The sequence below is a fragment of the Myxine glutinosa genome, chromosome 2 (genome assembly GCF_964187855.1).
Source record: "Myxine glutinosa chromosome 2, kmMyxGlut1.1, whole genome shotgun sequence".
Classification (NCBI taxonomy): Eukaryota; Metazoa; Chordata; class Myxini; order Myxiniformes; family Myxinidae; genus Myxine; species Myxine glutinosa.
In genome coordinates, this window is record NC_136262.1 from 123,141,646 (window position 1) to 123,158,376 (window position 16,731).

Below are 16,731 nucleotides of genomic sequence, written 5' to 3' on the forward strand. Positions count from 1 at the left end.
TTCACGAGCCTCGATCTTGTATACAAAACAAAACAAAACAAAACAAAACACAAAAAAAAAAAAAAAAAAAAAAAAATGTTCATACTAAAGGTAAATCAACAGAGAAATTACTTACTACATTATATGATAAAGGAAATTATGTTTTACACGAAATGAACTTGAGGCAATGTTTATCAGCAGGGTTAAGAGTGAAGAAGATTCATAGAGTTTTAAAGTTTAACCAAAGTCATTGGTTGAAGGAGTATATTGATTTTAACACACAAAGGAGAACTGAAGCAAAAACTGATTTTGAGAAAGACTTTTATAAATTAATGAATAATGCTGTATTTGGAAAGACGATGGAAAATCTTCGAAATAGACAAAACATAAGACTTGCTACATCTTGGAAACGAGCATCAAAATTAATTAATAGACCCGGTTTTCAAAGAGCAGAGGTGTTTTCAGAGAACTTTTGTGCTCTCCATTTGATTAAAGAGAGTATTGAAATGGATAAACCTAATTATATTGGAACAACAATTCTTGACTTGTCAAAGTCATTAATGTATGATTACTTTTACAATAACTTAAGGAAGAAATATCAAAATGATGTTAATCTACTTTATATGGATACAGATAGTTTTATTTTGAAAATTAATACAGAAGATGTTTATTCAGATATGATTGATGATATTGTTATATATGATACAAGTAATTACAAGCCGGGTAATAAGTTGTTTTCTTCAAAGAATAAAAAGGTTATTGGGAAGTTTAAGGATGAATTGGGGGGTAAGGTAATGAGTGAATTTATAGGATTGAGAACTAAAGCTTATGCCTATAAGTATATATTGATAATAATATTGAAAGAAGTGATAAAAAGTTAAAAGGAATAAAGAAAATGTTATTAAAGAATCAATAAACTTTGAAAATTGTTATAATTGTTTAACTTTAAAGAAAGAAGAGTTTAGAAAATGAATATGATAAGATGTTATAAACATCAATTTTATTCAGAAGAGGTGAGCAAGAAAGCTCTTGGGGCTTTTGATGATAAGAGGTTTATTTTAGGAAATGGAATTGATAGTGTCCCTTATGGATTTGTGTTAAGATAAACAAAAACTAAACTAATAAATAAAATGAGTTATTGTCTCAAGTGTAAAAAGAAAACTAAATCTAAAAATATCTCGTATGTTAAAAATAAAAATAATCGAGTTCATGAAAAAGGGGTATGTTTAGTGTGTGGCTCTAAAAAGTGCCAATTCATTTCTAAGAATAAAAGTGGGGGAGATATCCAGAAGTTTTTGTCAGGGAGTAAATTTGTCAGGGATTTACAACAACTGGAATTCCAGGGGAATTACACCTTCCTGGATATTCTTTCTGTGGTCCAGGGACAAACTTGGTTGAAAGATTAGATGAGGCTGACAATCCTAAACCTTGGTCTCAACCTCTAAATAAGGTTGATGAAGTGTGTATGAAGCATGATATTGCTTATGGGAAGAGCACTACGTTGAATGAAAAACACAAAGCCGGCAGAGAAATTTTGCATAATTTGTCTTTGATACAAAATCCAACGTTGAGAGAGAAAGTTGATAGGTTTAATGTGAAAAATTGGATAAGTGCTAAATTGAAACTTTGTCTTGGTTATCCAGGTGTTTCACCGTGGACAGAGCCCTCAAAAAACTATTAAGCTCTAATGATGTCATGAAGACTGAGGAGATTTTGGCTGATGAATTGCATAAACCTATAATCACAAAGTTTAAAAGAAGGAAGGTTTATTCCAAAGGTGTTGATTACATCTGGTCCACTGATTTAATTGAACGAAATAATGATGGGGGATACAAATATGCTTTAACCGTTATTGATTTGAGGAGTAGATTTGCACGGGTTGGTCCTTTGAAAAACAAAAGGGGTAATACTCTTATGTTAGCTTTCAGTGGAATATTTAGTAAAAGCAAAAGAAAACCAAAGAAGTTATGGACTGATGAGGGAACAGAGTTTTATAACAAAATATTCATGAAATTTCTTAATGATAATGGTATTACATTATACAGCACTTTTAATGAAGGAAAAGCAGTTATTGAGTGTTTTAATCACACTTTGAAAGATAGATTATAGAAAAAATTTACACAAGTCGGTTCTCAACAATGGGTAGCTTTAATTCAGGGTATTGTAGATAATTACAATAATACAATTCATTCATCACCAAAATCAAAACCATCGGAAACATTTACAAAATTAGAATATGAAAAGCAGATTAATTTGAGAAAGCCCAAGTTTAAAGTTGGTGATATTGTAAGAATATATAGATGGAAAAGTCATTTTGAGAAAGGTTATACAAAGAGATGGACTAATACAACAACAACAACAACAACAACAACAACATGCATTTTAAGGCCATTTTCCCTGCTAGAGCGGGGGTTAGCCTTGCGGTCCCCATGACAATCTTCTCCATCTTGCCCTATTTTCTGCATCTCTCCTTGTTAACCCCCTTGCCCGCATTTCTTCTTCCACCATCTTTGGCCAAGTCTTTCTCGGTCTTCCTCATCCTCTACTTCCTTCTACATTAATTTCCATCACTCTTCTCAACCAGTCACTTTCATCCTTCCTCAACACATGGCCAAACCATCTCAACCTGTTCCTCTTCACAACATCAATCACAGGCTCTATTCCCATCATTTTTCGCAATTCATCATTTGTCTTCCTCTCTCTCAACGATACTCCGCACATCCATCGAACCATTCGCATTTTCACCCTTTCCAACCATCGTTGCTGCTCTACGTTCATTACCCATGTCTTGCTCCCATAAATCATAACACTTCTCACACATGCAGCATACACCTTTCCCTTCAGCTTCAACGACACTCCCCTCCTCATCAGCACGCCACTCAGTTCCCGAAACGTCTTCCATGCACATCTCACTCTAGCAACCGTTGCCGAGTCTGATCCACCTCTCCATTCAGCATGTCTCTGAGGTAGCAAAATGTTTTCACACCTTCCAGCTTCACGCCGTCTCCAAGATCCAACTCAACATTTCCTCCATCTGCAGCTCCCTCTGTGCACACCTTACATTTGAATGTAGCTGCCACACTGGTTAATGACCCTCTCAGACCACTACATTTTTGATGAACCCACTCAGCGCACATTGTACATTGAATGGAGTTCACTCCGACACCCTTCCTGCACACAGCACATGGCCATTTCCCAGTTCTTTCCACCTCACCACATGCTTTACCACTTGCCATCACCTTCGTCTTTCTGATATTCACCTTCAGACCTTTTGTCTCCATACATTCCTTCCACTTGTTCATCTTTTCCTTCAGTCCATCCATACTTTCCGCAATCAACACCAGATCATCTGCATACAACAACTCCCACGGTAAACCCTCCTTTACGTTCTGAACCAGCACCTCCATCACAGCTACAAATAGTAGTGGACTTAGTACCAACCCCTGATGCACTCCCACCTTCACCTCAAACTCACCACTGTTCCCGTCCTTCATCCTTACAGCTGTGCGCGCTCTTTTGTACATTGCCATTACTACTCTGATCAACCATTCCTCCACTCCTAACTTCCTCATTGCCCATGTCAATACTTTGCGTGGAACCCTATCGAATGCTTTCTCCAGATCAACAAACCCAAGAAACAACTTCTTCCTCTTCTCCATGTACTTCTCCTGCAACTGCCTCACAATAAAGAGCGCGTCTGTCGTTCCTCTTCCTGGCATAAATCCAAACTGCATTTCGTCGATCTTCACCTTCTTCCTTATCCTCCTCTCCAACACCCTTTCCAATACCTTCATTCCATGCTCCAATAACTTTATCGCTCGGTACGAGCCACACTCTAGAGGGTCACCTTTCCCCTTGTATAGAGGGACGTGGGTACTCAGTTCCCAATCCACTGGAATGCGGCCTTCTTTCACCGCCAGATTACAGATCTCTGTCATTCTCTTCACACCCCAACTTCCTGCTGCCTTCAACATATCTCCCACAACTCCCGTCGGCCCTCCCACTTTTCTTACTCTTCATTGCTTTTATCGCTTCCTCAACTTCCTTCTCAGTTATCTTCTCTGCCGGTCCTAAAACTGGGTTACTCTCTATGTTGCCATCCCATTCATTCTCTGTATTCAACAGCATTTCCATATATCTTTTCCATCTTCCTTTAATTCCATCTGGGTCGACAACGATTTGTCCCACTTCATCCTTCAAGCAACGGGTCAGATCCATCACATCCCATCACATCCCCATCACATCACACCTCTCTTTCGCCATCTGCTTTGCAATCCTGAATGCTCCTCTCTGACCCTTTGCAAGAGATGGACTAATGAACTTTTTTAAATCGTTGATGTAATGGATACAGTTCCTTGGACTTATAAATTATATGATATGAATGGGGAAGAAATCTTGGGTTCATTTTATTCACAGGAATTACAAAAGACACAAATAAGCAGATAATACTCATGAAAGCAATGGGTTGGCACTTCACAATCCTCTTCGATACAACGCGTGTGGATTTATTATATATATTTTTTTATATATAAAGTATAAATTATTAATAAATGAATATACATCCATTTTTTCTAGAATGTAGTTTTAAAACAAATGATCAATGGAAGAATAAATTTTTCCAAGATTTGGCATTTGGGAAACGGGGTTTAATATTTAATCGTGAAGAAAAAGAAATGATATTAACACCAAATGGGGAATTCTTCATTCCTAAAAATATTTCAATGGAAGGTAAATTATCATTTGAAAAGTTATTCTGGGGGGAAACTAAATATTTTCAACTTAAACAGAAAATTAAAGCCTGTAAGAAAACTATTACCAGAAAATATAAAATTAAAAGGTTTCTTTTTTTTTATTCTTAGTTTGAATATTCCAGCTACCCAAAATTTATAGGTAATATATAATACCTTACTCATTATACTTTTTTTTTTTTTTTTGTATACAGAGTCGAGGCTCATGAAAGAGCTAACTAACATTTATCAAACAAACAAATCAAACAAACAAACAAGCAAACAAAGTATATAAAAAGGGGAGCAGTCGACAAGATGGGGAGAGAAGGGGAGGAAGCACACAAACACAATCTTTGAGAGCAGGGACATCGGGAGATGGTTTTGGAGGGAGAGTGCCTGGGGGGAGGCAGGATAGGTATAAAACGCAAGGACACCAAGGACTTCCAGGAAAGAAGTCAAAAGTCACCTCAAAAAAGTGGATTTGGGGTGAAATTAGCGGGGGTAGAAAAGATCAAGGTTTTGGATTGGGGAAGATAAGAGATGGTGGTGAACAGCCGTTTTAAAGACCTGGAGGGAGGAGTGGGATTGAAGAGAGTGCGGGAGTTTGTTCCAGAGGCGGGAGAAAAGAGGAATGAAGGAGTGAAGGTGAGCAGAGAGTCTTGATTTTGGCAGTTTAACCATAAGACGGTTGCAGGCAGATCTTGTGTGACCTGCAGGAATATTTGGGGGACAGAGCCCAGAGAGAGCTGGGGGAGCAAGGCCGGAGAGGAGTCGGTAGAAGACTCTCCTTAACATCGATGTTCTGTCAATAGCCTAAATAGATCTAACTAATTTTCAGATATCCATGGTTGAAGAATATTTTGATCTATAATTATCTACACACGTGGCCTGAGCATGGAGGACCTGGGATAATTGATAATATTATTTATATAAAAAATAATATTTAAAAAAATAATATTATTTAAATACAATCAAAAATAAATAAAATGTGTATTGATATTATTAGCATCAATAATAAAATTACAAAAAACTTTAAAACAGGGTATGATACATTTAATACCAAACTAAAAACTATTAAAAAATCTAATTATTAGGTATAATAAAACTAAGAAAAATATTCAGCAAAATATTAGGTGAGCTAAAATATTGTTACATTAAATCAAATGTGAGAAATTATTATGCATTATGGATACCGGGTTTCTTATTCAAGAATATCAGAAAATTTTACATCAACCCGTATCGCTATCAGAAAATGATAATCCTATTCTGGAAAAAAAGAAAATAATTATAAATAAATTTTTACTCATCAGCAACGAAATTATGTGTGTAAAATCATGGAATATTTATATTGTGGCGGGCACAAGGGGTAATAATTCCGCGCACCAGTGGGTGGCGCGAGCGCCCAGGCGGGGACCGATGGCACATGCCCCGCCCTTCGACCGAGCGGCCACGCCCGGGGACTAGGCGTGGCCTCGGCACATATATGCGGGCTCTAAGTTCGAGCCCGCCCAGTGCTGCAGTTCGAGCTTTCGTAATAAAGACTCTTTTGGTTTTAACAAACGCGTTTTGGCCTACCTCTTTGGCAAGCAAGTTGTGTGCGCAGCACCACACTTCACTGGTGACCCCGATTGGTTCAGCCGTTGCTGACCACCGAACGCGCCATGGCCAACAACGCCGTCGCGGTAAAACTCCCAGAGTTTTGGGAAGCACAGGCCGATGTGTGGTTTGTGCAGGCCGAAGCGCAATTTCAGCTTCGAGGCATAACGGCGGACGAGACCCGTTACTACCACGTGGTCGCCGCCCATATAATGACCCGCAGTTTAATATCATTTGTACAAATTGTAACAACACGGATATAAATAATTTTGAAATAAACGACACGACCATTAAAATATGTTTAATGTGTAACACCCAATGAAGAAGATGATGTAAAATACTCAAAGATTATCAAAGCACATATCATAATGTTTTTAAAAGAATTAAAATATACAAAATATTATGATAGTGTTAATTTAATAAATATATAACGTTTACGAAAAAGAAATTAGATAATATTTCTCATTTAGAGTATGATTTGGTTAACGATTTGAAACAATTATTAAAATTATACGATGAATAACATGGTAAAAATAAAGTTGAAGAATTAGATAGGAAAAATTTTATGAATATACAATATTTATTATTTCAGTTATTACGTAAGCATAATCATAAATGTAATATTGAAGATTTTACGATTCTTAAAACGGTCGAAAGTAAACAATTTCACCATAAAATATGTTATTTAACATATTGGGTTGGCAATTTAAACCTACATTTTAAGAAGGTTAAGGAGAAATGGGAGAAAAGTAGTAATTTTCCAAATAAGTTAATTAAAAGGATAACAATCACTGAGATGGAGAAAAAAATTGTGGAAATTATATAATTAAAAATTATATAATTGAATAATGAACCATGTTGAACCATAGTGGATAAATTATTATCGTTTGAAAAGCAATATTTTATTTGATGGTATATTAAACATATTTTATATTTATTTTATATTATTTCATCTGTATTATTCATCTATAGTTGGCGTAATATAAATTTTTACAATACCGATATTACTACTACAATATAATAATAACGATTTGGGTTGATTATTTTCATCTAATTCAGTATATACAGACTTGGCATTTAATATGGAATATTTTTTTTCCCTTGACTTGGGTTTACTTTCTGAACTCAGTATATCAATCTGGTGAGTTTCTTTTACCCTTCGGTGATGTCTTTGTTGAAAGAACCATGTCACTGATTGTCTTTCGCAGCAAGAAGTCAATAACAGGATTATATCACAGGTGGCGTGACAAAATGTAAGGACAGGTACATTTGACGATTGGCTTCACAATCAGGTACATAAGGGTTGTTGCGTTCTGTATTAGTGGAAAAAAACTGCTGCACATCTACAAAAGTTATTGCCGCTTCCTCTGGAGATGGTCCGTCAACTGGACAATGCTGTTTGTCATGGAGTGGTGGCTTTATGAAATTCTGGCATGAAACAGCGTGCTATTGCTTGGCAGTATGGCATCACTCAAGGTCAGGTGTCAAAGATCCTGAAACGAAATGCTCAGAGGGGTGTCCCTACTCCAATACCGAGGCCAGGACGTCCACGCAGAACCACAAGGAGAGATGATCGCCAGCTGCACCGGTTAGTCTGCAATGGCCGTACCAAGTCAGCTAATCGGCTTAGGGCTGAGTGGCAGCAACTGACAAATGTGCCTGTATCCAGAAGGCTAGTCAACCAACGACTGGTTCAAGCAGGCTATCGTGCCAGGCGTCCCCTGAGAAAGCCACGCCTGACCAGACAACACAGCCAGCGCCGATTGCAGTGGGCCAGAGAGCACCGTCAATGGCAGCCAGGACACTGGAATCACGTGACCTTCAGTGACGAGTCTAGATTTCTGGTCTATCATCAAGATGGCCGCGTCCGGGTGCACAGACAAGTGCATGAAGCCCACAACGAAGATTGTATAGTGCCAAGAGTCCAAGCTGGAGGTGGTGGGGTGACCGTTTGGGCTGCTTTTCATGCAGGGGGCAAAACTGACCTGGTTGTTCTGAATGGAAACCTGAACCAGTTCAAGTACAGGGTCATTCTGGAAGAAACATTGCTTCCATTTGCTCGTGCAGCCTTTCGAGGAAACTTTGTCTTCCAAGATGACAATGCACGGCCTCATCGTGCTCGCATGATCCAACATTTTCTTGCTGACCGTGGTGTAGAGCATATGGAGTGGCCTGCCATGTCCCCGGATATGAATCCGATAGAGAACTTGTGGGCAGAATTAACACGTCAAATCGACAACTTGGACCAGCAGCCCACCTCTGTGCGTGAATTGCAGCAGGCTATTGTCACTGCATGGCAAGCGATTCCTGTCCAAACCTTGGCCAGTCTCGTGAACAGCATGCCTCGACGTGTACGTGCTCTCCTGAATGCTCGTGGGGGTTACACGAAGTACTGAACTGTAATTTTACTGTCCGTAATCCCAGTCGTAATTTAACTTTTGTTTTTGTTGAAAAATAATTTGGCTAATGTGCAAAATAAAGAGATATTTCTGGAAAACGTACAGAAGTTTAACACAGTACTGTCCATGAATTGAGTTCGATGTCAGTTTACATCACTTTCAAGGATCAATTTATTTGCTTCGAAATGTCAAATGTGGGTTTTGTTTCTTTTAAAGGTCACATTAACAAAATCTAGAATAATTTCAACATAATTCCAATGAACTTTTGGTTCTAAGTCATCTTGAAAAGTAAGTTCACCCCCACAAAAAAAATATTCCATATGAAATGCCAAGTCTGTATATAGCGATAGGCTTATTAGATATCGAGCCAATTTTTCCGATACGGGTAAATTGTTCGGATTTGAAATAATGATGATAAGTTAATCTAGCGTGATCCATAGGTGGATCACACATTTTATCACATGTTTCATCACACTTTCTTTTATCACTCGTTTCATTATCGGTTACTAAATCATCATCATTAGTCTTGAAAGAAACAACTTTCTTTGAGATATGTACTATTTCAAATATAAAATATAGAATATTTCTAGTGCGTTTTATTTCAATAATAGGGGCCTTAAACGAACGACAAAGCATATTTAAATTTATCATTGAAATGAGAACCGGTGTTGAGCCTGGTGTTGGGCTAGTGGCTAGGGTGCCAGCTTAGGATCCTAGGATCCTGGGTTCGAATCCCGGTCGATCGCTGAATTAACGCCAGGGGGGTTGACAGCCTGTCATCCTTCCGAGGTCGGCTAATTGAGTACCAGTTCACTGGTAATTCCCTGTTTGTCGTAAAAGGCGACAAACAGGGTTGGCGGCAGGAAGGGCATCCGGCCGTAAAACATTGCTTCAAAAAGGGGACCAACAAAAACAACAACAACAACCACAGTGCCCGAAAAAGGCCAACCCCCGCTTTGCGGGGAAAAATGGCCTCTAAAGGTGTTTTTTTTTTTTTTTTTTTAAACCCTTATCATTAATGGTAAAACAAACCGTTGTCATGTTATGATATAGTACCTCAAATAAAGCCTTGAATGTTTTGATCGTGCATAAAAAGCATTATTTCAATATTATCAAATTTTCTTTAAATTAGAAAATTTAAGAAAAAAAAATTGGAAAATTGAAAAATAAAAAAAATGAAAATAGAAAAAATTGAAACCTTTAAAATTAAATAAAAAAATTTGGAAAATTGAAAAAATTGGAAATTAAAAAATTTGGAAATTAAAATAAAAAATTGGGGAAATTATATAATTGAAAAATTGACAATTGGAAATTAAATAAAAAATTTTGAAAATTGAAAAAATTGGGAAAATTGAAAAATGAACCATTTTGAACCACAGTGGACCATGTTGAACCATAGTCGGGGCGCAGTGATCTGGAAGCCCCATTTCCATACTACTCAGAGTAGACATTGATGTTTTCCATCCCGGAAACATCTTTGGCTTCTTTGGACACAAAAACAGAGTTGTTAACGGGTCTCGGATGATGGAGCCAATTGCACATAGAGTTAATATAATGTAACATGATGTGTATGTTTTTCATACATAAGAATATTCGCTCTATCAAAGTGACGAAATGCCATGAGTGATGCATGTCATGATGCATGTGATTTATAACACACTGGCTGTGCACCATCAATGAAAAAATGATTGGTTTCTGGGGAAGCTAATATTGAATGACAATGTTCTGTGAAACAAAGCAATTTTTTACATTATACGAGTACACCTACTCATATCGCTTTGTTCATTTCATCCTCTTCATACCCATTCCTCATTTATGAATCATTCATTTGCTTTGTCATTCTACTTCACTCTTCTCACTCTCCCTCTTTTTAGTGTCGCTGTCTTATTTGATCTTTCAGGGTTGATGATCGGATCTTTCGGGATGTCTTATTTGATCCCATTGTTCTTGTGCTCCCAGAAACTTGTGAATGAAACTTTTCAGAAGTTGTGGTTTTCTCCGGGTCCAGGCCACGACTCTGCAGGAATGATCAGAAAAGTTCAGAACATCACGGACGTGGTGAGGCACACATATCCATATGGAGTCTATGCATGTTTCTAGTTCTATGCATGTGTGAAGGGGGTTTGGTGCAGCACAACGATTTGAAGTGCATTGATTGATATGCGTACATGGGAAATGAAAACACAACTTGTGATATTGAAAGATTACTGCCGCGTTCTCTTTCCTCATGATACCTTTGCCATTTCTCTAGGTTTCAGCTTGTAAGGACACGGGTTTTGACTGGTTTGAACAACTTCTGCAAAATGTATGTCCATCTTTTTTTACAACATTGATCATTGCACAGTTAGGGTTGTTATTAGTCCCCTACCGGTGTACACCGGAGGGGACTATAGGTTTGCACGCCGTCCCTCCGTCTGTCAGTCTGTCAGTCTGTCAGTCCGTCAGTCCGTCATGCAAAGAACAGTTTTCCGGACTGTTTTCCTAAACTGTTAATGCTAATGATTTCAAACTTGGTACATGGTTTCCTCATGATAAGTTACAGATCAAGTTCGAACTTCACGACGTTTCGATCATTTTTGACAAAGTTAGGGCACTTTGTTTATTCTAGAGTTCTCCTCAAGCCGCACCGCGTGCCCTCAGCCTCGTCTCGCGAACGTCAAAAGCGCGACACAGCGCTTTCGGGAGGGGCGGAGCCAAGCCGAGCAACATATACTCAGAGGCAAAAGTTATTGTGACATGGAATTTTTTCATTGGTAATCTTGTGAATGAATTTTTGGATTTGAACCAGAGAAAGAGTGTGTTAAAATGGTCGAAGAAACGCAACCAAGCAGTTGTTGTTCGAATTGCATGAAATTTGCAAGAAGCATGACATATTCGAGAAAAATGGCCAGCAATGTTCACTTTAAAAGGCCAGACAACCAGACGCTTATCATTTCCACTCAATGCAGTCTTAAGAAGTGCAGAAGTCAGAAAAACACCTCTATTCATCGTTTTGGAATAAGTTCGACATGCCACGCCTCGGGGAAAATGACAGATGGAGAGCTATAGGTATGCTTCAGTCTGGTACCTCGCAGCGTGATGTTGCTCGTCGATTCAACGTCCATAGAAACACCATTTGGCACAGCTTCACCGAGCTGACGGTAGGACACGTGTCTACAGGTGCACAGGTGAACGTTACATCAGGCCATGTGTTCTGGAAGGGGATCGTTTTGGAGGTGGGGGCGTTATGATCTGGGGTGGGATAACAGCTGCAGCAAGAACGCCAATGATTCTGATTGAGGGGAACTTGAATGCTGTGAGGTACCGAGATGAGATTTTGCAAATGGCCGCTTTACCGTTTTTGCAACAGAACGGCCCTAGAGTGACGTTTCAACACGATAATGCCAGACCACACGTTGCTCGAGTTGTACAGCAGTATCTTAATCAGAACAATGTTAATGTGTTACCCTGGCCTGCAAGATCCCCTGATTTGTCACCCATTGAACACGTCTGGGATGAAATGGAGCGACGTTTATGACGTCATCCGAATCCTCCAAAAACGCTGCAGGAACTCCACCAAATCCTTCCTCGGATATGGAATGATCTTCCCAAGGACTTTCATCGACGTTTAGTGGCCTCAATGAGGCGAAGGTGCCAGGCCTGCATCAATGCACAAGGTGGACACACTCGCTACTGACTGTGTGAACTTGCTTGTGAACCCCCTCTTGTGTTGTGGCTCATTTGCATATGCCAGGTGCACTGTTCTTATGGACTGTTGATCGTTACCATACCTTGAAACATTTGTCTTTCCATGTAATAACATTTCATTCGCGGCAGTAAAAGTTTAACACTGATTCTGTTTGTTGTTTGTGTGTCACAATAACTTTTGCCTTTGAGTATATATATACACACATCGATCATTGATCGTGAACCGGAAAATATAATAAATTACTGATATTTAGCGACTTGAAGGGTTCTTTATCAACAACTTATTTTCTCGTGCTTCTGCTGACCTGTCTGCAAGGTGTATAAATCGAAGTCCCGAGTGCGAATCACAGGTGAGCCCGTCCTGAGGTAATTAGCGATTGGGAACGATTCAGAACCTGTGGGTAGATAACCCTTGGTAATTTCCCCAACAGTTTTCCGGACGACAGACTGCCGGTAGGGGACATGTATTGCAGCGCAATACTCAGAATGCTTGTTCATGTTATTCTTATAATACCTGAACCACAAATTACAGTAGAGTCCCATGAAGCTGAAAACATTTCTTCCCCAAACCTTTTGACTTTGGAATTCCACAGTACCTCTGAATTATTTAACACGAGGTGTGCCCTCCCGTCTCTTCGCTGACGGGTTTAATCAAGCGACAGCATGTTGTACTTTTTATTTTTGTATACAGTCAATACTCGTGGAAGAGTTAGAACACTGAATCGATCTGAACGCAACAGCACAAATGACACAGAAGAGAGAGGGGACATCAACAGTAGAGGTGAAGGACAACATAGAGGGAGACTTGGACAAACAATGTGTGAGGGGAGGAATGAGGGGCAGGGAAGGACGCATGGGGTGGACAAGATGGATGCAATGCAGAAGTGAACTCTCAGGGAGGAAAAAGTGGAAATTTGAAAGGAGGAGGACTTGGGGATGGGGGTAGGGGGAAAGGAGTGTTAACAGGGGTTTAAAAAATCATGGTTTTGGATTGGGGATGATCTGCAATGGTGGTGAACAGCTGCCTTGAAGACCTGGAGGGAAGAATGAGATTGAAGAGAATGTGGAAGTTGTTTCCACAGGTGGGACAAAAGAGGAACAAACGAGTGGAGATGAGCAGTGATTCTGGATTTAGGTAGTTTCACCAGGAGGGGGTTGATGCTGGACTGTGTGAGCCATGCGGAAACCTGGGAGAAGTGGGGAGGGGACGTAGCACGGAAAGAGCAGCAGAGACCGAAAAGGAGGCGGTGGAAGGCAGAGAAATCACCGACCTGTCTGCAATGGTGAAGTGATAGGCCCATAGACTCAACTTCATTGTGGAAGATTCCAATAATCTTAAAGGGTTTGGTTTCCATGGCATCAATCTGAGCATGATGTGAGTGTGAGACAGGGGAGCCAGCCCAGAGGGGAGAGAAGTACTCCATGAAACTGTGGATGAAGGCCTTGTAGTAGACCCCCAGCTTAGGGAGTTAATTTACCAAAAAAAGTCTGATTTGTCTCGTGTATTTTTTATGATAAAGCATACCTTGGTGCACTGGAAACTAGGCGTCTGGTCATTCAACTCCGGGGCGTTAACGCATCAGTGCCAAAAATGTTGTGATTTTCGATGCATGCCAAGTGAAACAAATGAAAATCACATTTTTGGCTCCTGTGACGTTAAAAATGGGCCCACAGTGTACAAATTTCATTGGAATGGATGATGCTTACACATCTCGACTACAAATGTAAAGATAATTGTGATCAGATCACTTTTGGGGGAAGCTTTTTACATTTGCGTTCCCAAAATAAGCCATCTTTTACTTTCACTTGGGTCATTTTTTTCAAGTTTGGGGCCATTTCAGAAATATTTTACAGAGACGAACCTACCCCCAATCCTATCTTAAAGACCGCCCAAAGGCAGATGCTGTATTTTAAGGGGTCAACCGTATCTTTATGTGGAAAATGAAAAAATTACTGCCAATCTCCCTAAATTGACCCCTTAATTGCCATAACGACTCCCGATATCAACGAAGTCACATAACTCTAGAACTAATAAACATAGATAGCTAATTCTGGTGTCGAGCTCTCGGTGTTTGGGTCTGGGGAATCGACTGAAAACAAAATGAGACCAATTAGAACACTTCCTCCTTTTTAGCATTACTCCAAAATGGCCACCTCAACGACTGCCGTAATGACCCCTGGTATGAACAAATATATCAACAAGGTCAGATACCATGTAATATCAGCACAAACAAAAACTGACATTAACCGAATTATTCATATTCTAGAAAGTTCACGATCATTTTGGTCCTTAACATGGGAGCATCCTCTTTCGCTTCTTTGTCCTCGTGTTCAGAAACATCACTGCCATCTGCATTTGGGTATCCTTCATCATCGCTTTAATCCCCAGCCTCAGCCTCAGTAGATGCTTTCTCATAATAAACCAAGTCTTTCGGCATGGCATCACCCTCAAACCGCTAAAAGGCTTGCCATCATAAAGGGTCAATCCATGATCAAGTGAGTCCCAGGGATTGGTCAGGTTGAAAGAATGCAACCATCGATGCATGATGAGGTTGGTGCATTTGAACTTCTGCTCCAGGACGTTTGCTGCAGAACTCAATAACTTACCTGAGATAAGCCTTGACACAACATTTTTCCGGCACCTTCGTTCAAGGACCAAGTAGTCAAGTACTATGATATGCTGTTTATTTGTGTGAAAACCAAGGACTGGACAACGGATTGGATACGGTGCTATATTGGTGTTTTCCAAGGCTGTCCATTACCCTGCATCCTGTTTCTGGCTGTTTTCAATCTTTGCCTGGACCTACTGGACCAGTCCAATCTCCTCGGATGCTGTATGACTCTGCATCAGACATCACAATATCTGCCAAAGCATATGCAGATGACCTGATTTTGGAAGCAAAAAGTCCGGTTGGATGCCAACAACTCATCAACAAGGTTCAAACGTTCCTTCAGTGGTCACGGACCATGAAAGCTAAGCCTTCCGAATGTAAGTCCCATGCTATGAAGAAAATTATTCCAAGTGCAGAACAGAAGTGAGGAGGACATAAGACACAATATATAGCCTAAGATACCCAACTATATATTGATGGCAAGCAGATCACGTATATCCACAGTCAATCCATAACATTCGTCTGACCACAGTCAATCCATGAGATTCATCTGACCACAGTCAATCCATAAGATTCGTCTGACCACAGTCAATCCATAAGATTTGTCTGACCACAGTCAATCCATAAGATTCGTCTGACCACAGTCAATCCATAAGATTCCTCAGAAAGCTGATCTCCGAAGATTTGAAAGATGATAACATCAGAGAAATAGTCAAGATGAAGCTGGTAGCAATGTTACAAACAACCGAGAAAAGCAATCTGTCTGGAATCATGAAGATGTGGATATACAACAATGCAATTGCACCAAAAATGACCTGGGAGTTCACCATCTATAACTTCCCAATATCTTACATTTAGAGTCAAGAGGCAACCTGCACCAAGTACCTGAAAAAATGGGCAGGGGTAAGCAGATGTACTTCCAACAGTGCCCCGTACAGAACCAGAAAAAGGTACGGTCTACAACTGAAAAGGCTTTTACCACCTCTGTGAAATGTATGCAGGTCACCAAGTACCACCTTAACAAACACTCCAGGGATGGAAAGACCCAAACACTGTGCAGAGAATGCTTAGAAACAAAGAAAAACAAGGCTAGGTGGAATGATGTGAAAGTGTCAGAACATAAGGAGCGACACCTTATCCTGAATGAGATGTGCAGAGGTCAAATTGACAGAGAAGGCTTCGGCTACAGGAAAAATCAAAAGCTGATAAGAGACATAACCAGAAGAGAACACAGGAAATGCCTTTCTAATTTGGTAAAGGATATCGACGAGGAAGACATGTTGGTCTACCTGTATGGATGTGCTAAACAAGGACAGTGGTTGAGATGGGATTCGGTCATACAGACCGATACATCATGGAAGAAACTCCTCTATGTGTGGACACCGGAACTGCTGTCATTCCACATCAACGCTATCCACGACCAACTCCCTTCCCCTGCCAACCTAAGATAGTAGGGCAAAACCAACCTTGGACTGTTTCAACTGCGCCATCATCACCACTGCACACTGTTCCACATCTTAAATGGGTGCAGCTACTCACTCCAAAATGGAAGATACAACTGGTGCCATGACCAAACCCTAAGAGACATTGTATCAGGCCTGGCTCCTTATATCAAAGATGCAAATAAGAAGACCAGTATTGTATCAAAGCCAAACTCCATTCCCACCATTGCATTCCGTACAGCTAATGGTACATCCTATAGGAACCCAGCCCTTCAATTCCCCAGGTAGA

At 39.8% G+C, this 16,731-nt stretch overlaps 1 protein-coding gene across 1 annotated transcript in view; it reads left to right on the plus strand.

Moving 5' to 3' along the window:
• Nucleotides 1–16,731, plus strand: part of LOC137421314 (nipped-B-like protein A) — a 622,227-nt gene that overhangs the window by 412,779 nt on the left and 192,717 nt on the right. Inside the window, exons 29-30 of the mRNA XM_078772631.1 lie at nucleotides 10,661–10,759; nucleotides 10,953–11,006. Coding sequence (XP_078628757.1) covers nucleotides 10,661–10,759; nucleotides 10,953–11,006 — 153 coding nt within the window. The remainder of the gene's footprint in view (nucleotides 1–10,660; nucleotides 10,760–10,952; nucleotides 11,007–16,731) is intronic.